General features: G+C 38.7%; 1 protein-coding gene across 1 annotated transcript; it reads right to left on the reverse strand.

Moving 5' to 3' along the window:
• Nucleotides 1-1885: 1885 nt before the first annotated feature.
• On the reverse strand, nucleotides 1886-15656 carry LOC145999999 (uncharacterized). The gene is made up of 4 exons (XM_083137300.1): nucleotides 15404-15656; nucleotides 10452-10516; nucleotides 4088-4142; nucleotides 1886-2026 (listed from the first exon to the last, which is right to left on the reverse strand). Exons 1-3 carry the CDS (start codon nucleotides 15639-15641, stop codon nucleotides 4095-4097), a joined length of 351 nt encoding a protein of 116 aa, XP_082993426.1. The 5' UTR covers nucleotides 15642-15656; the 3' UTR covers nucleotides 1886-2026; nucleotides 4088-4094.
• Between the last annotated feature and the right edge of the window lie 10756 nt (nucleotides 15657-26412).

The raw sequence follows: 26412 nt of genomic DNA on the forward strand, positions 1-26412 counted from the left end.
ATTAAAGTGTGTGTTTTCTCAGGAATATGAAATATTTTACTATTATACCCTCGATAACTATAATACTAAATTTTCTGTAGCCTGAAATATATTTTTAATGGATTTCTATGATTCTTATATAGTTATTATCTATACAAATACAGGCCCAAATGAAAAAAGGGGTCGACATGTGCCTTCGGACTGAGGGCGGTCATTTCCAACACCTACTGTAGGCAATTTCTTGGTCACAATTGCAGTAAATAAAACTGTGCTTACCTGGTTATTTACATTTAGAATAGTTTTATTGAAGCCAGTATGAGTATAATTTTACTTGGGTTGCCCTGTATTGGATAGATTTAATACACTGGTCTTAGAAACAATAAGCTTTACTCTGAAGAGTAAAATTTTTTATACAAATTCCCACTAGAGTTATGCCGTGCAGAGTAACGTTCTCCAAAATATAATCAGTTCCTTCGGTAACAGTGCGGTTCATTTACAGGGTGTATCATAAGTAATAGCGCAAACTGACACAGTTAAAAGCACACGATAATAGAAGCAAAAAAGTATCAGTAAACATGGGTCTGCAAACGAGCCATTTTCGAAATAATTGCGAATGTGTGGCTACAAGCCGCCACTGACTTCATTGTTTGTAAACGTAGTCCTAGTTGGTAAAATGCTAATAATACAGTAAGAAAAGTCATTGGAGATCTCAATTGAACATTCTACTTACTTTAACAAACGTTAGTATGTTACAATTACTGTACACTCGTATGTTAAAGGAGGTGTTCAAAGTGTCTTCCTTGCATCTGGTTGCAATACTGTACGCGATTCCACATTGAGTTTCGAATTCTTTCGAGCATCCCCGGTTCATTTCGGAATTGGTCACAAGCATGTACAATTTTCTGTACTGATTGTATCCATCCTGTTTGATTACGTACAACGCCACCTCTCGGAAATGTTCTGTTTGATTACAACGCCACCTCTCGGAAATGTTCTGTTTTGTAAACAAAGAGCAAACCTCGGAACGCGAAAGGAGTAAAGCACTGGGTGTTTACAAAATGGAATCAGTGACGGCTTCTAACCATACATTCGCACACATTATTAGCATTTTACCAACTAAGACGATGTTTACAAACAACGAAGTCAGTTGCGGCTTCTAACCACATATTCGCGATTATCTCGAAAACGGCTCGTTTACAGACCCATGTTTACTGAGACTTTTTTGCTTCTATTATCGTGTACTTTCAACTGTGTCAGTTTGCTTAATTACTTATGATACCCTGTATAATTATGAAGATTACGGCTTGATGTGAGCTTCCTTTCATAATTTCCATTGGACACTTATCCATCTTCATCGCCGCGATTGGACTAAAGAGCAAATGTAAACCATGGCCTCCACATTGCAAGATGCCATGTAGACGCGTGGGGAAGTGGGAAGGTAGTTTACAGACCGAAACGACACGTTTCACTTAGAAACGAATGCAACATTTCGTACCGAAGTGACACGACAAGCTGCACTTGTTGCTTGAGTGTCGCTAGAACTGGCCATGGTGAATCATGTCGCTACGGTCTGCTACTCGCGCATGCTCAGTGAACGTTTTTCCAACAGACTGGAGATGCCCGTGTCGCTTTGGTATGAAAGCTCACTTATGGGTCCCACACAGTCACAACTTGGGTCTATGTGGAAGTGATGCGATCAGTATCACGCTCCGGAAAGAGGTAGCCTACATATTCGTAGAAGATATAGGCTATGTGAAATCAGAAATAAGCTATGTAATCTAAGCGAGAGCTGATTACAAGGCGTTTGATAATCTGCGCAGAATACATTTCTAAACTCTTGCAGGTGTTGAATGGCCATTATGTCAATTTCGCCTGAGATATTAAAAGATCGTTCAATAAAAAAACCTTATATTCTCAATAAAGATATTTTTATTTAATTTTGTCGGGTGTTTGAGAACACTTCTCAAATCATGGTTCCTTTTGGAAAGGACAAGAGCTGACGATGGACGGCGTCTTCCTCTCACAATGGCATCTTAGCAACCTCATCCTATGACAAAAAAGTAAATAAATAAATGCATACATGTACATATAAGTTATGTACAGTCATCGGCAATAAAATCCACTTATCGCCGTAAAGTTAGGCAACACACATAACGCCTTGAAGAAAAGCGAGTATTTCAGGATCTAGATGTATCATTTTATTGGCAGTGACTGTACATGTATCATATATACGTATAGCAAACAAAGATTATACATTGGCTGCTTAGGAATTGGGTATGATATTTAACATCCATCTCATATTGTTCTCTGAATTTTAACAGGAATATTCACACGTCCATACGAATGTGAAATAATTAGGCTACTCACAATTTTTCACTTGTGCAGTATTTAATTACATTTTGTAATGTGCATAGAAAACGAGAGAAAAATTCAAATGTTTGGTTCTTCATTTTTATCGATAAAATTAGAATAATAATAAAAGTTCCTTAGTGCTGACGCAAAAAATTAACAGACGTAGCCCAATATTTCTACAATTAGTTCACTAGACGTCATAATTTAAATTATATATTGGAGTTTTTATCACCCTGCTACACTTGTTACAATTTACTGAGAGGTAATTGTAAATATTCTTATATTTAGAAACCATATAAGCAATAACTCTCAAGAAATAGTCACTATCATTCTTTAGAGAGAGTATTTTATGTACAGATATACTTATTCTTTTATTCCTTGTTAAATACAGTGTGTAAATGGAGGCATTCCAACCACCCTTGGTGTTTACATGTTACATAACAACTTTGGATTTTCATACACAATAATCTGACATATAGTTTCTGGATTTACTCTATTCTTGGCATGTGAATGAAGTATAATATTGATTTAGAATAATATTATATAATTATGCTTAAGTTTTATATATATATACATATACATATATATATCAGCCTTCTATATTTTTAATACCAATAATGAGTGGACGCTAGATTAATACAAAAGCTATATTCTCCGTAATAAGAATATCAGAAGACAGTAATTTTTCTTCGACGTTGAAATTTCTGATCAATAAGTACATAACTTGTATTTTAATACACCGTCATTCATATATTTTCAAACAAGATATTTCTCGCCTATCTACGGCACTATTTCAGAATATCGAATTTTCCGATATCAAGATCGATAAATTGTGTAGAATATTTAATCTTCTTTACATAAAGCTGGCATTTCAAGATCCTTTTCTTCTATCAGTTACGAATTGGTTCTGCTACACACACACACACACAGGCCCATAGCCGGCCTCCGTGGCGGAGTGGTTAGCACACAGCGCTATGGCACCAGGGTCTCGCGTTCGAATTTCGGTCTGCGAATTGATATTCTTTGTGATTGTACCTTCATCAATTTCATCATATCAGTCATCCTCATCTTTGCGATTATCCGAAAGTGACAGAAGAGGGAACCAAATCAATATATGATTGTATATCTCTACCTGTTTGCCTTAATATTGATAGTAATCAATCAATTGGAAGTTATCAATCGATATTATTTTCACGGATTATTTATCTTAGATGCTTGATTGACTGATTTGCTTAATTTTACTTCGCTTTTGTTCCACTTTTGGCTAATTTGCGAAGAAGGGGATGAGTGATGATAAGATGAAATTGATGAATGGACACTCACAAACATCCATGCCCAGGCCGGGATTCGATCCGGGGACCTCTGGCGTCGTAGCACGATGTGCTAATCACTCAGCCACAGGGGCCGGATTTATTTTAGTTGAACACACACACACACACATTTACTTGATATTTCGACCTTATTAAAATTTTCTGGGGTATTGTTGTTAATCTTGGCAATCTTACAGTTAACTGGCTATCTGAGACACAGATAGTTGATAGGAACGTATAGTAGAACGAAAATACCAGTGTACTTTTCTCAGCTCTCTGTAACAAAGACGGATGTGGAGGCAATCTCTTTAGTATACGTATTAGTATTATCGTTTCCTCGCAGTAAGCATTCTTTGAGATTGTACTAAGTTTGTTGAAACGAGAGATTAAGGTAAATTATTAGCAAACAGTTTCATCAATTTCCTAAACATCGAGGCTACACTTACCTTGAGGCTAATTCTGTGGCTGAGGCTTAGTTGCATCCATTGCTGGCTTGGAGTGCTGAAATAAATTAATATGCATCGATTAATATCTGCTAGCTAATCGTACAATTATGTAGCAAAGAAGCGTCTTTGAGGAGACGGATCAGATAGGAAATGCAAGGCCTGGCCACATCAACTACAGTAAAACTATCGGCTGGGGAAAAAATAAAGGTCCGTTAAGAAGTGTCCGCTATTCAGAAAAAAGTGTAGGGTGTTACACAAGCATATTACAGTACGTACTTTACGAACATAATGTGTTTTTTTCTACATTCACGGGACAAAATACTGTACTATATACGGTGAATTTAAATTTACTAAAGTATCCCTACATACATTACAAATTTCAAAAAAGAAAATACAGTACACGTAGTGTAATCCTTTGTTAAATTACTGCATTCAAAATGACACACTTCTCAAGATAACCACAAAGAATACTGTCTGCTCTTTTAAAAAGAAATACGTTTGGTGTAACATGAAACAATGCGCGCTAGTTCGAAATACTGGCCATTGTTGTGTCGAATTCCAGGAATTGCGACAGTTTTCTTTCAGGCTGTCCGTTATAAAGAAGTTTTATTTGCGTTGGGTGGTAGTTTTCAGTGTCCGCGTCCGTTATTAAGAATGTCCGTTATTGAGAAGCAATATTGCCATTAAACCCCATGTATTTCTGCCGGGGAATTTAAAAATGTCCGTTATTTCTAAAAAATATAAAAATTGACCCTTGGAATGACCTCAAAATTATTTAAAAATGACATAAAAGTGGTAAAGAAATGACTTAAAAATTATTTTCGCTCTTAAAATTAATGCTTGAGTTTTCATAAATTACAAGAGAGCAGTTGAACAATTCTTAAAAACCCGTTATTTGGTGGTTTAAACTACTGAAGCAAAGGGAAAAAAGCAATTAAGTGTTAATGTAGATTTCTCTATTTTTACTTCAAGGTTACACTGCAAGGTTTTTCGTTTTTTGTATACTATGTAATTCACCTCCTTTCAGAATTGCAGTTGGTCAGCATCTGAAAATATATTTGTGTTTCGTGTGTGCATCAATATATATTTTTTTAATATTGTGACTAATTTTACTTCAAAACCACGGATTAACAATAATAGTGGGCAGGAAGGAAACCTTAAAGTAGACTTCACTCAAAGTATTTTAAGTTTGCTGGAGGAGAAATAAATGTACCACAACTAATTATTTAACCCATTCCCAAACATTCGAGTTAAAAATAATATTGTGCTTTTGCATTGACCTTATTTTTTATTAATGGCAAACTTACAGGTCAGGCAATTTAAATATGTAAGTTATGCTAGCAAATGCATTTAAAATTCACGAAACTACAGGGATGGAGAAAAAGAAAAATCCAAGATGAATAAAAATGCTACAAAAATGGCAAAAAATAGTGAAGAGTGACCTAAAAGTAAACAAAAGGCCGAAAAATGCAAAAAATGCAAAATATAAACAAAGTTTTATGGTTGTAACTGAAGGGAAACGAACTGGTATCAGGTTTGCGTGTGGCTTAGAAAAAAATATGATTTTTCATCAACTTCCGAGCTCTAGCTTATGGAACAGTAGAGCCAAGAAGAGGAAACGGGTGTCATCTCTCGAACTAAACATCATAGTCATTTATTTATTCCTCTTGCAGTCACCGCAGACGAAAATGTTCCCATTCGCGTGTGGCCGAGTATCCAGGACAGTCCATATTTATAAGTATTCCTCCCTTGCTTAGTTGTGAAAAAATTCAATAACTTTAAATTGTAGTCTCTGCTTTTGATGCGTACAGTTTTACCTCTTCATGGTGATACAAACATTTGGAACTGAATAAAGGTGACGACAATGTGTTGAAGAGCCCTGTATATTTTGGTAACGCTTGGTTAAGATGGCATGGTAAGCAGCTGATTGCATCCCCCACGCGTACGGTTGAAAATTCGACGACAGTGCCAGAGGGCTATTCTCTTCTTGGTAGACCAATATAACCATGTTAACTTAGAACTGTACAGAATGTGTTTGGTGATAGTACCATTAATGATTGTAGTGACCAGTGGCGGCAACTAGGGGGCTGTTGCCTCCCCCTCCACGTTTTGCCACTTTCGCCCCCGCACTATGGTCTCTTAATGTTAAGCCTTGACTACCAAGAGAAAATATATATTTTCTTCTCTCCCTCCAGTTTTGGCAGCCAATCTCCGCTACTGTACAAGTGAGAGTCACCTTAATTTTTTTTGTTCCTTATCTAGTAGATTTCTGTATGTAGGGTTGCACAATTTGCTGCATTTTAGCTTCAACTTCGAGTTAGTTCCTGTATACCTTAAGAAGAATAAGTCTTTGGGATCCACGTGCAGTCACTTATGAGCCACTGAGAAGGCCTTTCCACCCTTCTGCCTGAAAACTGAGGCCATTGTCGAACTTTCTCCTCCATTAGTATACTTGCTGGTGTGGTAAACATGCAGAGATATTAATTTCCATTTGCCGAGAAATTTCTGTACGTTTTAGCTGACAAAGAGCAAGAAACCACTCCTCTTCAATGGTGCAAGTGTGTATAGGAGGCGCCATATTTAAAATAACAAAAATGGTGTTTTGAAGCTCACTTGATTAGTGTTGCAGCCTTGAGGTCATTTTGTAAATAACAGTTGATACCTCATGTAAATTTAAGCTGTATAGAGTCTACCCTACAATTTTTATTAGACTTTTTAGTTTCACTCTTGTAATATAAGAGCAATGTTGATCAAGAAAAGGAAAAGAAATTGGCTGCGGTACTGGCTAAGAAGGAACTGCCTGATAAAAGACGCACTAGAAAGAGAACAAGAAAATATCACATGATAGGTGATATTAAATTAGGTGGATAATACGATGGCATGAAGCATAACGCGCGAGATCGGAAAGGTCGGAGGGTAGAGCGAAAAGCGTGCCAATTTGAGTTTGAGTTTTTCTTTCAAGTCAAATTTATGCACAGAAATGCTAATCGGGACTGGAACTTCGGTTTAAAGTGGGATCCGAACCACTATGTGCCTCCACCGGATATCGAACTCCAGACCATTTGGTTACAAGGCGACGACGCTACCACTGCGCCATCAGGGAGGCCTATGTGTTAATTAAAGCAGAGAACAATGAATTAAATATGTATGTGTGTGTGCGTAAGGTTTTTGGTATTCAGATAACACCATTAATAACATTTTTTGAAGTCGATAGGAATTTCTTATTATCGTTTACAAGAGGAATCATAATTTTCGCATTTTAAAAGTTAGGTATATTGAATTTCAAATCCACACGCAATAATTGGCAAGTATATTGTTGCAGCAAACAGTAATATTGTGTTTAATAATGCTATTCGATCACCATAGCAATAAGTCCGTTTACTTGCTTGACTCTTTTTTATGATGAAGAATTAGGCAATTTACATTGGTGTCCAGATTAGGACCAGTCTTTCCTATGTATTAGTATACCTTCTAATCTGAACACTAATGCCAATTGTGAGCAAGTTGAGGATTTCCAAATGTAAGTAAAGGATGGAAGATTTCTTATTTTTCATGTGTTTCTTTTGTTTCTCAGGTATGGCAACATTCACCAGTAGTACAGGTACCCTTTTTAACCCGTTAGCCCACGGTCCTAATTGAATATGACAAGCAGCCACCCCCACAAGAAAATATGGTTCGATGTCTTACGTCCATTATCTTTATACAGGTAAGATTAATGACAATTATCTTAAACTTATAACTAGAGCTTAGAAGTTGATGACCTAAAAAATGTCAAAAATGACATGAAAATTGTAAAGATGACCTAAACATAATTTTCGCTCTGAAGTAGCGTGCTTATGATCTTATTTCGCTGGTCCAGCGGTGCCTACTTCATTCCTCTTTATGTATTGGCTGTATTTGCTGTGCCTACTGTACGTACACTGTCCCTACCACCGAGCTCAAAAGCTTGATTTTTTCCCCATAAATTTCAAAACAGTAGTTGAATAATTTGATAAAACCAGTTGATTGGTTGTTTAAACTACTTAAGAAAAGGAAAAGAAGCAATTAAGAGCAAATGTAATTTTGCTTCAAGGTTACATAAAATATACCAGAAGGTTTGTCTCTACAAGTCATTCACCTTCTTTCAGAGGAGACCTTCCTCGGTAAGCTACTGAAAATACATATTTTGTTCGCGTACATCAGGTTTCTTTTATATTGCGAAAATTTTAATGTAAAATCACAAATTACAACGATAATAGTGAGCATCAAGGAAACCTCAAAGTAGGCTTCACACAAAGTATTTTCAGGAGAAATAAATTTACCACAATTATTTTTTTAATCCATTGCCAAACATTTCAGTTAAAAATAATATTGTGCTATTCTATTGACCGTATTTTAGATTAATGGCGAACTTGCTAAAATGATCATTTCTAGGGCATTTAAATATGTAAGTTATGCTAGCAAATACATTTAAAATTCACGAAACAACAGGGAAGGAGGAAAATAAATCTCAAAAATGAAAAAAAATGCAACGAAATCTGCAAAAAAACACTGAAAAATAACATAGCCTAAAAAGTCCGAAAAATGAAAAGAAAGCAAAATGAAATTTTCTGGTTCTAACTAAGGGAGATGGCCGGATAAATAAAGTTGAGTCTTCATCAACTTCCGAGCACTACTTATAATAATATTGATGTTTCATGAACAATATAGTTGATGATATCACAGTCTCGTTTCGTCTTGTGAAAGAGGAAGACATTCTCGCCTCGGTTCCCAATGCTAAGTCACGATCTTTTCATTGATTGAGGAGGTGTTTTAAGTTCACTTTATGCACAGTAAGGCTAATTGGGACTTTATCTGTTTAAATGGGATTCGAACCACTATGTGCCTCCACCGAAGTCACGATCTTGTCTTGTGATGCCTTGTAATAAAGGGGTCTCGGGTCCGATACCTGGTGGAGGTACATAGTGGCTCGGATCCAACTTTAAACTGAAGGCCCAGTCCCGATTAATCTTTGTGTGCATATAGTCGATTTAAATATAAATTCAAACTCGTCTTGTGTCGAGTTTATACATATTAGATACAAAAATTCTTAATAAAACTACTTAAAACATTCATTTTTGGTACAATAAACTACAATATACTTCAAAATTTTCTTTTTTTCTTTTCCGTGGAAAGCCAGGGAGGGTCAAATGAACCGATGAACCAATCGGCTGGATCCAGTTGCCGCGGTGAGGGAAAATTCTTCTGGTATTCTGTGTTGCCATTTTTTTTTGTTTCGAGTCTTTTTCGAAACAGGTGGCATCCTCAACAAGGCCAGGGGCGGCGAAGCCTAATGGTTGCCGCCGCGCAGCAAGCGAATGGGTTTCCGATTCCCTGTCCCTCCATGAAATGCAAGTGAAGGTGCACGTTGACAGCAAAAGGTGTCGTGTAAGACTCGACAAAAATCAGGGGTGTAGCAACACCGCTTTCCCTTGCTTGAAACTCCCACAACTGGAGGCGAAAAGTCTGGGTATGAAGTTTTATCTTTTGCCGGTCGGGGTTTAGCTCAGGTGGAAGAATCTAATCGCGACAGGGGAAGTAGGTTTCACATCAATATTTAGTTTCTATGCTTTCGGACGTTTATAATCGCTCATAGACCGGGTGGCCAGAATTAAAGATACCCAACTCAGAGCCCTCTGTAGCCTGTTTGAGGCATCGTAGAACTCTGAAATTTGGTGAATCCACTATGCAGACCATGTGGAGGAGGATGGCGATAAAAAGTTCATTTTCCGCCACCAGGTTGAAATGTGGCGCTGTAATAATAAATATTGAAAAAACATAAGTTATTTAACTGAGTTATTAATTAGAAAGACATTTGTTAGTGGCTGGAAGTTGCGAGAAAATAATCTCTCGTTTGTTGCAAGATTACAAGGTAATGGCAAATCCATAACGAATTGGAGCAGTTTACCCATCGTGGAAGTATAGCGCCACATTTCAACCTGGTGGCGGAAAATTGAACTTTTTTATCGCCATCCTCTTTCCCATGGTCTGCATAGTGGATTCACCAAATTTCAGAGTTCTACGATGTCTCAAACAGGCTACAGAGGGCCACCCAGTACGTTCATATATAAACTTTTCTGGTACCATTCGTAGTATCCAAAGACGTATTCAGAGAGGGGGTCCAGGGTGTCATGTTTTGGGGCAGTGAACAACATGTTGTTCATTTGAACCTCGTACATACACAACAGCACTCGTAGCACCGACCTCTTTTGGTACTCCACACATCGACAACTGATAATGCTCACCGACTGATAGCAGATGCACCGTGTTATCGCCTCTTCCTGGCAACAGTGTTGAAACTTTTAAATTAACAACCCACGTATAATTGTGGATTTAATTTACTCACCTCATGGTGTGCAGCAGTGGCCATACTGTGCAGGAACTCTGACAAACTCTCGCAGTCCATGAGACCTGGAATGTGAAGTAATTGGAGAATGAGTGGAAATTCAAATACATTTAATCATTTCCTGTTGGAAATACCGCCAACAACAAGCAAACGCTCCGAGAGATATGTAGGAAACTAGATAACAGCTGCGATAGAACCTTTCTATTGGCGAGGCAAAATCTCTAAATTTCTGTTTTCAAAACTATAAAGTATTTATATGATATTTCTTCAAATAAAAGTTGTCGGTGCTTTATGACTACATGCTATTACGTTACTTTTTTTAAAAAAAATCCTATTGATTGTATTATCTTGTAACTATCTTGTAGAGTAACGTAACAACGCGTGTTTTAAAAATTATCTTTGTTTTATTGTGCATAGCTCCAAATGGTTATTATTTGCTTTCTTGAAACACGTCACAAACGACTAAATTCGCACGTCTAGTACAATGTTTCCTCTATAGAACCTATTCGATGTTAATGTTATTCATTACAACATAAATACATATATCAATATATTACGTGTAAGGTTAAAAAGAAAGGCAAAGTTCCCCGTGCATATAGCATCGTGCCATCAAGGCACATTTAGGGGATGTGGGAGTAGGGCCCCACACATACTCGATCTCGGACATGTTTTAGAGGTGATGTGGTCAGCACCACACTCAGGCCGCTTTATCCCCCTCCCCCAGGTACCCATTGATTTGAGGCTGGGTGAGCCCCGGAGCCGCTTTATGCGGGGACAAGGCCGGAAAAATTCCTACCTTAAATCACCCACTCCGGGAATCGAACCCGGACTCCAACTTGGCTGTCAGACGCCCTACGCAATCCTTAATTGGTTCTGAAAGCTTTTATGTTTCTAGTCCAAACACTTTTGGAGGCATTGGAGGCAGGTGCTCTGTTCACTATTATCCTGCGTCGCGATTAGCCAAAAGTAGCAGAAAAACTAGCTAAATAAGAAAATAAAATTAAAATCAAAATAATTTACTTGCATTTTGGTTTAGAAGCTGGTTTAATAGTTTGTAAAATATATGAAAAATAAGTTGTTTTACAGGCGGTAAACACAGTAACATGGAAAATACGCCTCTATCTGTGAAGAATAAGTTGCAGTGGCGGCTATTGGGTTCCCAAACTGCGGGAGATTCAGCATTGTGCGGGATCAACTGCCCCCGCACACTCCCCCCAATAATAGCCACCACTGACAAGGAGGTTGGTATCACTTATGTTACAGCCGGGAAGAAATAACCTGGCAGTAACGTCACTCCCTGCTAAGTCAGCGTTGCCAACTACTATGAAAGGAACCATAGCACGAGTAAGAGTACGAGCAGCAAGAATCGCGGTGCAAACTACCAATCTTCAATTTAATGTTAGCACTGCTAGATGTTTATTTTATGTTTGTTTATTTTAATTGTTTCATATAATTCGGCTTTCAGCAAACCTTCTGCATGCGGAATATTGTGAGATGATAGCCACGACTTCATTTCATCCTTCTGCTGTTTGATGTTGGGATTTTTTTCAGTAACTTGTTGTGGTATGGAGGATTGTCACACACAATAACAAGTTTGGGGGCAGATTGGAAAGAAGCTGTTCTTCGAACCACAACATAAAATGGTTAGCGTTCATCTCCCCATGATAGTCACCAGAAGTTGTTTTTGAAAGGAACACTAACTTCGCCCCTCCACAAATCCACTTTCACCACCGGCATGCACAATAATAAACCTGGGACCCTTTCCTGTTGGCACTTTTAACCCCCCCCCCGAATCTTTGGAATCCAGCCAAACTTTGGGGACAGTGTGGTGTGTGTTCACGAAACTTTCATCCATATAAATGAAAGACCGGCGGTTTGCTCTGTGCGCAGTTCTTTAACTTCACGCAAAAATGATCGCCGCAACGCAACGATGCTGTTTCGTTCAAGGAGTAGCTTCCTGCTGTTTACGCTGTGCTTTTTTAAATCTGAATCCTAATTTTCTTATGATCATACGCAACGACCAACGCGAAACCTTAAAATTAACATTTTCTTGCAGTTCCTTCATCAGTTTATGTATGGTGACAACAATGCCTTTCGTGTATTAAACAATGGATTGTTTGGCGCACGACTGCTTCATCAAAAGAATCCAGATTTGTGACACGTTGCTGGGCGTTCGGTCGGTTTTTGCCCGCCGTTGAAAAAGATTTCCCGCTCGCAATCGCAACACTTTTGTGTTTCTTCTTCAAAATTCTCCACACAGATCTTTCACTGACACCTGTCGCCACGGGCGTTCTGTGAACAGCTGTGGTTTTGTTTTCATCGCAATCAAAGTACTTATACACATTGAAAACTATTTCTCTTGTATCGCTGTGCAAGGGCTTACCTTTTTTTACTCCACTGCTCATTGTACAACAATGACAAAACCAACCAAAAAACCCTCCCTAACAAAGAAACAAAATAGCCTGCAATCCCTCGCTCGTAGCTGCGGTTTGTTAGACTAATTAATTAGCAGTGTGGGGGTTTGCACGCCTGCATCACCCCTCTCGGAATGATTTCGATTGGTTTGCACGCCACCTTGTCGTCCGCTCTAGCGAATGAGCCTTCGCTTCTGGAAGAAGAGGTGAAGGTGGGAGATGACGTCACTGCCAAGCTATTTCTTCTGCGCTGTAGTTTCAGAGCTTTTCGGAATGATCTTCCATTTAGTTGTGGGAAAACACGGATGAAAACAGTGTTTTCTCTTGTTTGTTGTGAATTTACCAAAACAAACATGGATGATGCATATTTTAAATTGTAGCTACATATATATATATAAAGCTGTAAATAATAGCAAGTATTTTATTTTATGAATTGCGTGACCAAGAATTTTCAAATAAGGAGAATAGCCGTTGAGAGAGGAATTGGAGGCTATGCGTTATTTTCTTCTTCTTCTTCTTCTTATTTCGAATCACCTTTATTTACTAGGAAAACTGGGCCAATTGGACGGTAATAATTTACACCTCTCCCATTTCGGAATGGCTACTGCATATATTATTAAAATATTGCTTGGTTTCTTAAGACAACGCTTCGCCACTGTAGCGTTCTGTTAGGAAATAGAGGCCAGAATATTTTCTGGGTGGTTAGTCACACATAACATACTAAGCACCATATAAAAATGCATATTTGGGGTAAAATATCATTTCATTATTTATATATTTTTGCACGCTTTCTGCGGGGCGGATTGGACAACCGGGGGCGTTCATTCCCTTGCCCCCTCTCCTCTAGTACCGTCACTATGTAGTAATGTAGTGCACAAAAATTATGGTAGTAAATAACTTCACTTAAAAAAATAAGGAATATAAAAAGTTTAGTTTTGCTGCATGAATGAAATGCAGAACATGAAATTTCATTGGCGATGCTTGAAAATTCACCGCTAGATGGTAGCACAATTACAATTACTTCAAACTCTTATATTTTCTTAGTTTTGAAGTTGATTTTTAAGTTTCTCTAGGAAAATAATGTATGTTAAAGAGTTGCTTAAAGTTTTAAAATAATGTTTGTTATATCTATCTAAATAATAATAGAAAGTACAATTAATCTTCAGTTCTTACAATAGTAGCCTTGTGATTTATCGATATATAAGAGAGAGAGAGTAACAATTTTGTTATCTCAAAATAAATGTCAAATGAAACCAATACCGACACCAATTTTTGACAGAACTTTACGTAAATCTTGCTCCAAATTAGTAGAATCAAAATAAATCACCAAGAATTTCATAATCCAATTTTGTAGCTGCTGACGACATAAGAACATACTATAGCACACGCTTTTGATGAAGAGATCGAGGGGATGCGGTTGTTATAAATCTTGTTTCTCCCATTTCGATTAGGATAGCCATGACAATACAGTTCTCATAAGTTTCCAGGAAAATGCAACATGCTGAAATAACCCTGTTCTTTGTTATCGGTTCTGGAAATAACGAATCTGTGTTCTAAAAACTGCAACTAGTTACTCTTTAAAATGAGTAACTATAACTCAGTTATTTTCAGGCAGTTATATTACCAGTTACTTCTCTTTGTGTTCTAGCACTGATAGAAGAAATTTACCGGCCTACAGTTTAATTAAAATTTTGACACCTATATTTTGAAAGCTTTGTCGGGTGTAAAACAATGATGTAACCACACACTCTCACCCCCTGGCCCTCATTTTTCACCCCCTAATGTATCATAAAAAATAAAAATGTACAAACTAGCATTAAAATAATGAAATTAATATCCATGTTAAAAAAGTAATCATTATGTATTGTATGATATTAATTATAGATGCTGCAAATAAAATATTAAACCAACTTTCTGAGTGGCGACGAAAAATTCTACTAGGACTTATCGTGATATAATTTTGATTTCTAATGTTAAAATTAATATAACATTAGCCTGAATAATAAAAAGGTTTTCCAGCCCGTAATAATATAATCCAGGACTATTTTGATAAGTAATTGTTACATTTGCAAAATCATAAAAAAATAGTAATTTCTTTGCTCCTCAAGTTGCAGGTTAGCAAGCGTACCATTAACTTCTAAATTTTCATAAACCTGGGGGGGGGGGGGACAAGCGCCCCCTTGCCAAGTTGCGCCTATGCATACAACCCTCCACTAGTGCGCTCCTGGTTTAGGCACAAATTAAGAGAACCGACTTCTGTGGCGGAGTGGTTAACACAGCCAGGGGTCTCGGGTTCGAACCGACCAGGGCATAGGTGTTCTTTGTGAGTGTTGCTTCATCAATTTCATGATATCATAACTCATCCTCATCGTCGCGATTAGCCAAAAGTGGCAGAAAAGCGAAACAAAGTAAATCAAATCAACTTCAGTAACATCAACAAATTAAGACAAGCAGTGGCGGATACTGGGTTCCATAACCGGAGAAGCCCCCCCCCCCCTCCATCGTAATCACCGCCACTGAAGAGAAGTAAATACTCACGCAAGTAGGCGACAGTGCACATCAGCAGAGCAGTCAGGATCCCAATTGCGATGAAGACGCGAAGGATGATGAGATGCTGGACCCAGATTGATCTCTGCTTCGGCGTTGCCTTCACCTTCGGGTCCTCGGTCTCCATCTTAGGTTTAGCGTCGGCCATTTTGATCTCCATTCTCTCCGCCTCACAAATGGATTTGGATTTCTGCCCCGACGGTTTTATACACCACCCTCTGGCCGCCATTGCTTTACGTCACCACGCATGATATCATTCCGGAACGTCAACAAAACGGCCTTTGATTGGCTGATTCAAGAAGGTGAAGTGTATTGTGTGACTTGGTGATGATGACCCATTGTTTCGGAACTGTTTACATGCATTGCAACTGTAAAGGGAAAGGAAATGTGAGATCAACATTGAACATGACTTATTCTAAAACATAAAACAATGACTGGCTGTTATCAGTGCATGCCAAAGACCAGAGTTTTGCTGAATCATTGTGTAAGACGGTGACCGTTGGTGCCCGCACCAGTTCGAGCCTTGCAAACAACTTCTAACAGCTTATTCAACGCGCTGCAAGCATGCTAAATAAACATAAGTCCAAATCACCATTGTTTAAAAAGTAGCTAATTCTAGCAATACGTAAAAGCAAGGACCATTTTATTTGACTTGCTTGATATGATATAATTCCATTAAAGATGTAAAGAGTGACTTTTTTTACATTTGGGTCCACTTAGAGCACAGAATGGCTAATCGGGACAGTTTAAGGTGAGATCCGAGACATTATATGCTTCTACCCGCCACCGGATATCGAACCGGAGACACCTTGTTTACAAGGCGACGACGTTACCATTACACCACTCGGGAGACGAATGGCTTCTTGAGGAGGGACCCAAATTTCAACCTTTTCAACACAGCACGGCCTGGATGCTTCATTCTTGCAGGCAGACGATGATCTGGCGCTTGTACCCACAGCCCGCATAATCATCTTTGAAGGTTTTTGTATTGTGCTTGTTCTGTCCGTGGGCTTGTTCCTTCATCTATCTCCTCCAATCACCATTCATTATCATCTCGATTAGACAAGAGTCGGAGAACAGCGACGAAAAATTAATTGAATTAAATGGAATCGAAATCAAATTCTGGATCGACTGTCAGCATACGTACTTATATATATATTATTAACCTGCAGAAGAGCAGCTAAGGAGGCGTGATACAGCAGTTCGTACAATATTTTAATGTTACAAAATCAGTGGCGGCGATTAGGGGGCGAGGGGGTGCAGTTGCCCCCGCCCACACTTTTTGCTAATTCAGCCCTCGCACTATGTTAAACCTTACGTACCAAGAGAAAGTAAACTGTCCTCCCCCACTTTTTGTACCTTGCCCCTCTAGTTTTGGAACCCAATCGTCGCTGCTGTACAAAATCAAAATAAAGAGGCGAGAAGAGTACATAAGAAATATTACAAGAGCTATGCAAAGTACGTAATATCTAAATTAAAAGCTAATGCAATCCTTAGGAACGGATGATGGTCATTATGGATGATTATCAATTTCAAACAATATCATTACTAAATTCTCGACAATTCGTTATTGAAACACTGCTAGTTCTTGTAGCATATGGCGCAGCTCGCTTAGATAGGGTTAGTGCACCAGTAAATGACCAGTTAAGAACATTTTCCCACAACTTTAATTCTAGGTCAAAGAGAAAACAAAGTGAATCCAAGCAAATTGCATGCATGAATTCGGCATAATGTTGGGTTTCACTTAATACTATGTTAAAGAAAATACATATCATTATTAAAGAAATAGGTAAAGATTGATGAATTCCAATCAAAGCACTAGTGAATGGCCAGCAAAATTCAGTGAATGACTACCTCAGTATCAGTGAATAAACACAAACATTTTTAATAATAATAATAATAATAATAATAATGTTTCCTGAACAAATACATTTGAAAAGGTTACAGACTGTTTTATTTATATATATATACTAGCTAATTGCCCAGCGTTGCCCGGGTATTTATTTATCCCAATCTTCTATTAGACAGGAAAATAATGAATTCTAACTATAGTGTAAAATGAACTTGGAGTTGAACGGCATTGGGAGTGTCACTATTTATCTCAGCGGTCCCGAAAACTATGGATTCCACACTAATATCGGTCGTTTTACATGTCACCCCCTCCCACCCCCACCCCTATGGGTGCCAGGGGTGTCTTATCTCCACAGTATTTATTTCGAGATTGCAAGTAGTACGTGTTCCAAGTTTGGTTGAAATCGCCCCAGGCGTTCGAGAGTTATGATGGAACAAACACACATACATCCACTTTTATATATTAGATTAGCATTTCAGGTATTCGCGATTAAAATTAACCGATATGCCAGCTTGTGGGATTTTCAGGAAGTACTTTAAGTAGGATACGTTGTGTTGAAGTCGTTTAAAACATGGGGAATATGCGAGAGAGTAATGTCTACTGTTCAGGTTTTTTTTTTTTTTGCTCTAAATCGTTTTATGGGTCAGAACAAGTTAAAAGTTTTCATATGTTTCCACCCCGTGGAATCAACAAAATGAAATTTGTTAACAAATCAGGGAAAACATAATTGACAGAAGATTGGCATGGGGGATATAACACTGTAATTCGGCAAGGAAATTACGAAGAATGCCCGAGTCTGCTCACTTTATTTTTCGAAAGATAACTATATATTACCATGAAAGTAAAGTTTTAAAATGTACTTTATAAATAAAGCTGCTTTTTTTCCCCAGAAAAATCATGAAGCGTCTTATCCATTGCGTCCATGTAGCTATTACCGGTATTACGTATGTGTGAAATTGGAACGGGTGCAAGTCGATTAAGAGAGAAGATGAAAATAGTTTGAGAATGAATTAATGTCAAATGTAACCAGAAAAAAAAGTGGACATGCTAATGTTACTGTTTCATTCAGTACGATGTCCTTTTTCAGTGAGTATAGCCTGGTCATGAAATTGTGAATATTATTATTAAACCAGCCTTTCTCTTTCGAGAAAGAACTGCACCGATATGTTCGCAATTTTTTCCTGTCCCAGCTTTTCAAGTACAGGTCAATTTCAATTCCTTTATTTTCATATAATTTCCGAGAACCCCAGTTACAACATGACGTGCAGATGATACAGCACTGCTTTGGACAACCAGTGCGTATACATAGTTTCGTCTGCATTTTCCGTGTTATTTTTACCTATCATAATTAAATGCTTCGTTCTCAGTACAGCTTCACGTTTGTTAGAGTACCTGGAATTCACATCGCACGTTTTTTCTACCATACCAGTCATGACAACACGCTGCTATTTTGTACTACTGCTGAATGTAAACAAAGATTTATCCTACTTAGAGCGGCCATATTGGAAGTGACACTAGCACTCAGGTGGTAATTTTAATCGCAAATTGTACAGGGTGTCTCAATAAGTCCCTTAACAGCCCCGCTACAAGGCCACTGCAGCGTGCAACGTGGAAATGGTGACGACCAACCGTTGCCAGGCCAAGGGGGAACCACATTGACGCCACGGTAGGCGGCCATCTTGATGTCCTCCATCTTGAAAACAACGTGAAAAATTTAGATGGGAAGGAGGTTGTGCGACACATCAAAGTGGGCTAGAATTTCATCAGGAAATCACCTGTGACATTTGTTTTCACCTAACTTTAATTGTTGCAGAGATAACGGTACCACAAAAGTTAGAACACATGCTCAATATGGCGTTCCTGTTGCACAACACACACGTGTAATCGTCTCTCCCATGACCTTGCCACATTCTCTAGAACCTCAGGAGAGGTTTGGAGTTTTTTGAGTGAGCCCTAGGACAACTGCAACATGACCCAGCCCTCGGTAGCAAGATTCTGTTCATTGATGAGCCCAATTTTTATGTGTCGGGGGAGGTGAATAAGCAAAATCTGCGGTACTGGTCACCCGATAATCCACATTGGACAAATCCCAGCAAGGTGACGAGAGGTGTGAAGCTAATGGTGTGGTGTGGTATTTGGGGTTCCCGACTTGTTGGTTCATTTTTCATTGAGGGCTACTTACTTCTGCTACGGGAGGAGATCTTACCATCCTTACTGTCCGAGGATGGGAGCTATCCTGAATAGTTCCAGCAAGATGGTATCCCACCGCACTATGGGATAATGGTCCGACAGTACGTGGATCAACAATTCCATCACCACTGGATTGGTAGCCGAGGAACTGTGGAATGGCCAACAAGCTCACCTGACCTGCCACCATTGGACTTTTACCTCTGGGGACATCTGAAATCCATGGTATATGCTACGAAAATCAGGAAAGTGGTCCATTTTCGCACACGCATAATGAATGCCTGTGCTGCAATCTCTCCTGAGGTTCTGCAGAATGTAGTAAGGTCATGGAAGAGACGTTTACACGTGTGTGTTGCGCAACAGGGACGCCATATTGAGCATGTGTAATAACTTTTGTGGTACCGTTATCTCTGCAACAATTAAAGTTAGGTGCAAACAAATGTCACAGTTGGTTTCCTGGTGAAATTCTAGCCTACTTTGATGTGTTGCACGACCCCCTTCCCATTTACAATGTTCACGTTGTTTTCAAGATTGGAGGACATCAAGATGGCCGCCGACTGAGCTGGTGGCGTCAATGTGCTCCCCCCTTAGCCTGGCAACGATTGGTCGTCACCATTTCCACATTGCGCGCTGCAGTGGCCTTGTAGCGGGGCTGCTAAGGGACTTATTGAGCCTCCCTGTATAGTATACACGATAAGACCTTTCAGACAGGATATTTGTGGGGCTTGAATACACTCCTTGATGTCTCAATGACTGTGCTAAATTTGATCAGCTTTGTTTGACTACTTCCATTTGTTAGCTCACAGTTAAGCAAAACTTATATTTCAGATTCATTTTTAAATTTATTATTATTCCTGGAAAATATTCACCATCATAACACACTGTAGCGTAATCACCAACATTGTGCATAAGGCAATTTTCAATGCTTTCACTCTTGTTTTGCACAACAGATAATAACAACTAATGTAAATCTCCTTCGGATTGTGATGCAACGACATCTAATCTGAATCTATTGGTCTCACTATATTCTATCTTCTTCCGATGTGATACCTTTTGATTTCTTCTTAACATCCACTTTCACTTGTTGCTGTTTTATTCCTTGATGTTTTAGTTCATGATATTTTTTTCATTTCTTCGATGTCATTGCAAATGGTAATCTTTTAGATCTTCTTTTGTTGGCTGTTCATGTTTTTGTCGCTTACTTTAGGCCAATGCAAGTGAGTAGCCCACTCTTCTTCTGGAGTTTTTGGTTGTTGGCACTCAAGCACAGGAGATGCTTCTTTCCTCTTAACTGTCAGTGGCCAAGAACTGGCCTGCATTTGATAAATTTTTGAAGACTGAGGTATTGATGTTCATATCAGTGTTGAAATTTCAGCTTGACTTCTTTGAAGTTTACTTCCTTCATGTAGCAATGAGCAGGACATATCAGTATTTCTTTCCTCATCAAAATGAAAATCACAAGGTTCATTTCCAGAAGCTTTCTCTTTGATTTTTTTTCCAAAGATCAAAAACTGGTAGTTGGTTATGTGTTAGTGTTGCAGATGTTTGTAAAGCAGTAACAATTTCATCTGAATCTTCCTTTTTTTCTGACTGCAGTGGTCATTTACTAGAGATGATGTCAAATTGGTATATAGTGCATGACCTCCTCCCCTGCTTTCTTGCAATTAAATGTACAACAGAGAATGTGTGATTTTTGAATAGCCCATTATTCTGATTTTATCATGTGACCATTACATAAGCACAAATTTCACACATCTTGAATGTTTCTTGTACACGTAATTACAATGTAGTAATCCTTACTTTATTAGCAATACCAGATTCTTTGTCTCTTCTGCTGAACTCAATCAAGTGTGCTCTTGAACTCACTACCTTGTGACCTGGACAAACCAATCACAACCTACATAAGAGAATATTGATTGTAGATGAATGCAAGCCCATTTCTTATTGGCTCAGCTTGTTCCAAGCCTTATTTTGCTTTGTAGTATTTAGGAATGGTCATTCACTGGAGATGGTCATTTACTGGTGCCCTCGCCCTATTTTAAAAAAACTACTCAGGGACAAAGTAATGACCTTCAACAAAAGTTGGGAGGCAGTAAACTTTCATTAAAGGAAGTCATTTGAATATACACTTTGGTACATGGTACGCATGGTACTCCTTTCCTAGGTACCCGCAATCAATGTGTATGGAATTTATGACATGTTGACAAGAATAACGTCTCACGCAATTCTCTCTTTATGTACAGTTTTATTTACATTTCTACCCTTCGTCGTATATACATCTTTTCATTACAAATCCAGTATCAACTGCTTCCGGTTGCCTTTTTCCTCAAAATACAGAGAATTGCACTTCTCAGGACTTCAATCTACGAGCGCACTATTTAGCATAGCGCTAACCCGCGTAGAGGTCACTAAACATTCGGCACTCACTCTCTGTACACCTCTAAGCATCCATAAAAACTGCCTCAATTCATCGGGCTTTGTATGGGAGCATCTGAGAACCGGCAACTTCCTGCGATATGAGAATGTGAGAGCGTAACAAGTCGGAACAGGTATTTATACCTCCGACCAACGACTCGCCTCCAACCACCGAGGCAAGGTCATATTGTTGCCTTTCAAACGGGGAAGCGGTTGAGGGAAAACAACCGTTGGCTTCCTTGCTACTTGGCAAAAAGCAACCTAAGCCAAGCGTCAAGTCAACCTTGCAGCAGGTTTTCGCATATGTAGATCCAAACGTGCGCGCAAGAATATAGTTCCACTGAGACAGGTTCTATTCCGACCCAACTGCATACTTGCAAGAAAACAGTTATTTAATTTGTAATATACAGACAAAATATTACATCCATTAGCAGGTATGGACTTAATTGGTTGCAAGCACTGTGCAGACGAACTTAGAACCGCAGATTCGCCAACTGCAATGTGTATTGCGTTGAAGAGACACTGAAACTCAGGGGGTGCTCGTTCGGCGGCGCAGATCGTATGCGCAGTTGTCCGTGGATGCATGACGTCACCATCGAAACACTCGGCACGGAAAAGGCTGGTTCCTTATGCAAATATTGAGAAATTTGACAACGAATATCTTCTAAAATATAGTAGCAAGGGAAAAGTTACAACTTTTACTCTTAAGATTCATCCTTTCTAATCAATTTATCACAAAGTTGATTCAAATTTGTAAAATGGTTTTCAAGAAATCGTGTTACGAAGGAACCCCTGTTTTGTTCTCTCCAGGCTTCCAATGTAAGGGAGTTTTAACTTTGCTCTATGTTTTGAAATAAGATTATTTTGTTCTTGTCAACTCAAATCATGTCTAAATGCTATGGAAAGCTATGAAAACTATTATCAGAAAACTAACGGAAGAAATCTAAAATATCACAGCTTGATTGATATAAAAAAATGCGAGATTGCCCATTTTTGTGAAAAAGGCATTGTGCGAGATCTAAAAGCAGAACTTTATAATATTGTATGTAAATGTAAGGGTGTAATAAACGTGACTGCTTCCCAGGCACGTATCCAAGGGGGGGCTTAGGGGGCTCAAGCCCCCCCGAAAGTTTTCGGTTTACACTAGATAAAATGAGATTTTTTGTTTCTTGTGGTGTCAAATAAAATAATGTGACGTTAATTTAAGGAGAGAAATAATTATCGAGGCGAGACGGAGAATATTCTATAACCAAGTTATTAGTAACAGCTCGTATCCAAGGTGGGAATCAGGGGGCTAAAGCCCCCCTTCAGAAAATTTTCAGTTTACGCTAGATAAAATTAGGTTTTTGGCTTCTTGAATAATATGGTGATAATTTTAGAGAGATAATTATCTAGGCAGGACGGAGAATGTTCTATAAGCCTGTTATTGTTAATAGCGCGTATCCAAGGTAGGGATCAGGTGGTTCGAGCCCCCCCCCCCGCTCCCCAAGGAAATTTTTCAGTTTACACTGATAAAATTAGGTTTTTGACTTCTTGAATAATGTGACGATAATTTAAGGAGAGGAATAATTATCGAGACAAGACGGAGATTGTTCTATAACCCTGTTATTGTTAATGGTACGTATCCAAGGTGGGCATCAGGTCTCTCGAGCCCCCTCCCCCCGGAAATTTTTCAGTTTACACGAGATAAAATTAGGTTTTTGTCTTCTTCAATAATGTGACGATAATTTAAGGAGATAAATAATTATCGAGGCAAGACGGAGAATGTTCTGCGGACCCTGTTATTGTTTATAGCGCGTGTCCAAGATGGGGATCGTAACTCGTGGACTCCCCCCACCAGGAAAGTTTTCATTTTACACTAGATACAATTAGGTTTTTGTCTTCTTGAATAATGTGACGATAATTTTAGGAGATAAATACTTATCAAGGCAAGACGGAGAATGTTCTATAACCCTGTTGTTGATAATATTGCACGTAAACTTTTCTTACGCTTTCGGTGTTGTCGTAGCGAACTTGAACACTATGTAGAAGAGACTTGTCAGCATTTGGAAGCTGCACAACAAAGGTAGCGCCGTAGGTAGGGCGATTCGGATTCATTGTAATTTTTTAATCTCTGGAAAGCGCGAGAGGGAACGTTCTTGAAAAAGAGAAGGAGTCGAACTACTGGCAATATTTACGAATCATGATATCTGCGAAACGTTCTAGAATATAATGAGGATATTAATACGCGGCTTCAATTTCCCGGTTGATCTGTACAACAGAATGGGTGGAGACTTCAGAGGTTAGTGTGACAATTCATACAGTCGATTAGTGATCAGTCAGTGTCCATTGGTTGCTTTATAAGATCTAGTGATTCGAAAATGAAATGGACTAAATACCGTAAAGTAACGAAGTCTACCACTAGTTCCAGTTCGGTCCCAAAGCTAAAGACATTGACGACAGCGGAACTTCGAGTAGTGCTACGATACGAGTAGTTCGGGTCGAAAGACGAAGAGATCGAAGGTCTCTCTCTCTAAAGTGAATATTTCGGCACTATCGGGCTGGGCATTGGAGCGATTTATTAAAAAAGAAATAAGCTGAACAGATCAACTGAAAATCAAAGTTTTGAGTGATGATTTGGTTGTGCCAGGACCAAATTTTGTGTATGCAGTCCGAGAATTTCATGGCATAAAGAAATACTTTTGTTTAAGGCTACTGGGTTCGACACACAATCAACATACAATTTTGGACACTTGCGAGTGCTTAGGCCTGAATATGAACAATTTGGTGGGTTTCGGCTTTTATAAGAGCTGTAAACATGGGAGGACAAGACACATTAGTGGTGTTCAGGCTCGAATGAGAGAGAAATATTCGTGAACTGTCTGATTCCAGTTTCCTGCACACAGTTTGAATCTTGCGTTGTCGAGTGATTGTGCATTCCGTGCATGTGTAACACCTTCGTAAAAACACTGCTGGTACATAGATGTTTTGATGCCTGATGAGAAGAAATGGACAAACACACATACTGAGATGGTTCCGGCACACAATGTTAATGCATGGAAACAGAGGAGTTGAGTGGTAGACAATGTCCCGATTTCACGTTCTGATTAAAATGACAGCCTTAAACAGTGGCGACGATTTAGGAGATAGTTGCTCCCCATTCTTTTGCCTCCACACTATCACACTATGGCCTCTTAATGCTTGTCTCCTTGTCCCCCCCCCCACATTTTGGAACCCAGTTGCCACCACTGGCCTTAAAAATACAATTGTGATACCCCTTTAAAAAATGGTGTTCAGCCGGCGCCCCGAAAGGAATTCCTGGATACGTGCCTGCTGCTTCCCGTAAAATATCACTGCACTCTCCACGTTTCTCTTCTGTCTTTTCTTTGACGGCGTCAATAGCTTCAACACGTTGTTTTTTTATATATATTTGTCACATATTTGTTTTAATTAGTATTCTGCTCGTTCCGCCACCTGAACGCAGCAGCTAGGGATCAAAGGGCAGTGCAGTTACACCGGAAGAAGGCTCGGAAATGGCAGGCTTCAGAAGTTAACTCATCCAAATTAAATTAAACAGGTATGTGCTCTCTCTAAATTTAAATCATAGTTCACAAATAATTTGATTAAAAGTTTTAAAAGTATCTGTTTTATTTAATAGCGTATTAATTGGTGCATTCTTCTCCAGCATAGCCATAGGCAGTGACCACACTACGGGTCACAATTCTCGTTCGACAATTTCTCTCTCTCTCTTATCTGCCCCCAGTAAAACGACAAAATAAATAAATTAATGAATGTTCTTTTAGCCAAAATATGCATTTTTGTGTCGTATGTAACGGAATAATAAAAATGATTGCCCCGGGAAAATATGATTTACCCCTCCATCTTTACCATTGCGCTGTCACTAGCTACAACATATTTTGATTTCTATTGTTCCCACATATTTATTTTAATTTTAGTATTGTGAATCATATTCCACTGTGTTACCTCACGTACGAGCCACCCCCACCCTACACACACACACGTACGACTTCAGTTGTAAGTTTTAGACTAAGCTTGTCAAATATCCACTTATATCTTTGTATTCTTGAGCCATTTAAAAAAAAAATCATTTCGCCCCTTCTTCTGGACTATTTCATACGAATGTTTTCCCACTGGAAGCCCCTTTGCAGATCGAGATCCGGGGCTATAGCCTTCCCAAGCCAGCGTTCCCTCCAAATACTCTCTTGGCCTCATGAAAGACAAATGTATGTATTTCTACGAAATATTAATTTGACTTGGCAGTTTCTCTTTTCGAACAGGAATAAGTTTTAAATTTTAATAGCTTATAAATTTACACTATCAATTTTGAGTAAAGGTTTTGCGTAATCCTAAAAGTACATTTAGAGACTGCAAGTCAACTCTCGATATTTCAGATATATTAATAATTTTCATCACAACGTCTTGTAATAATTATTTGTTACTTCAATAACCTCCTCGCAAATGTTTCTCGCATATTAAAACATAGATGCCAATTTCTGTTTATTTCCTTGTAATGCTGACCTCCGTGGCGAAGTGGTTAGCACAACGC

Source organism: Lepisma saccharinum, chromosome 16 (assembly GCF_977018435.1).
Source record: "Lepisma saccharinum chromosome 16, izLepSacc3.1, whole genome shotgun sequence".
Classification (NCBI taxonomy): domain Eukaryota; kingdom Metazoa; phylum Arthropoda; class Insecta; order Zygentoma; family Lepismatidae; genus Lepisma; species Lepisma saccharinum.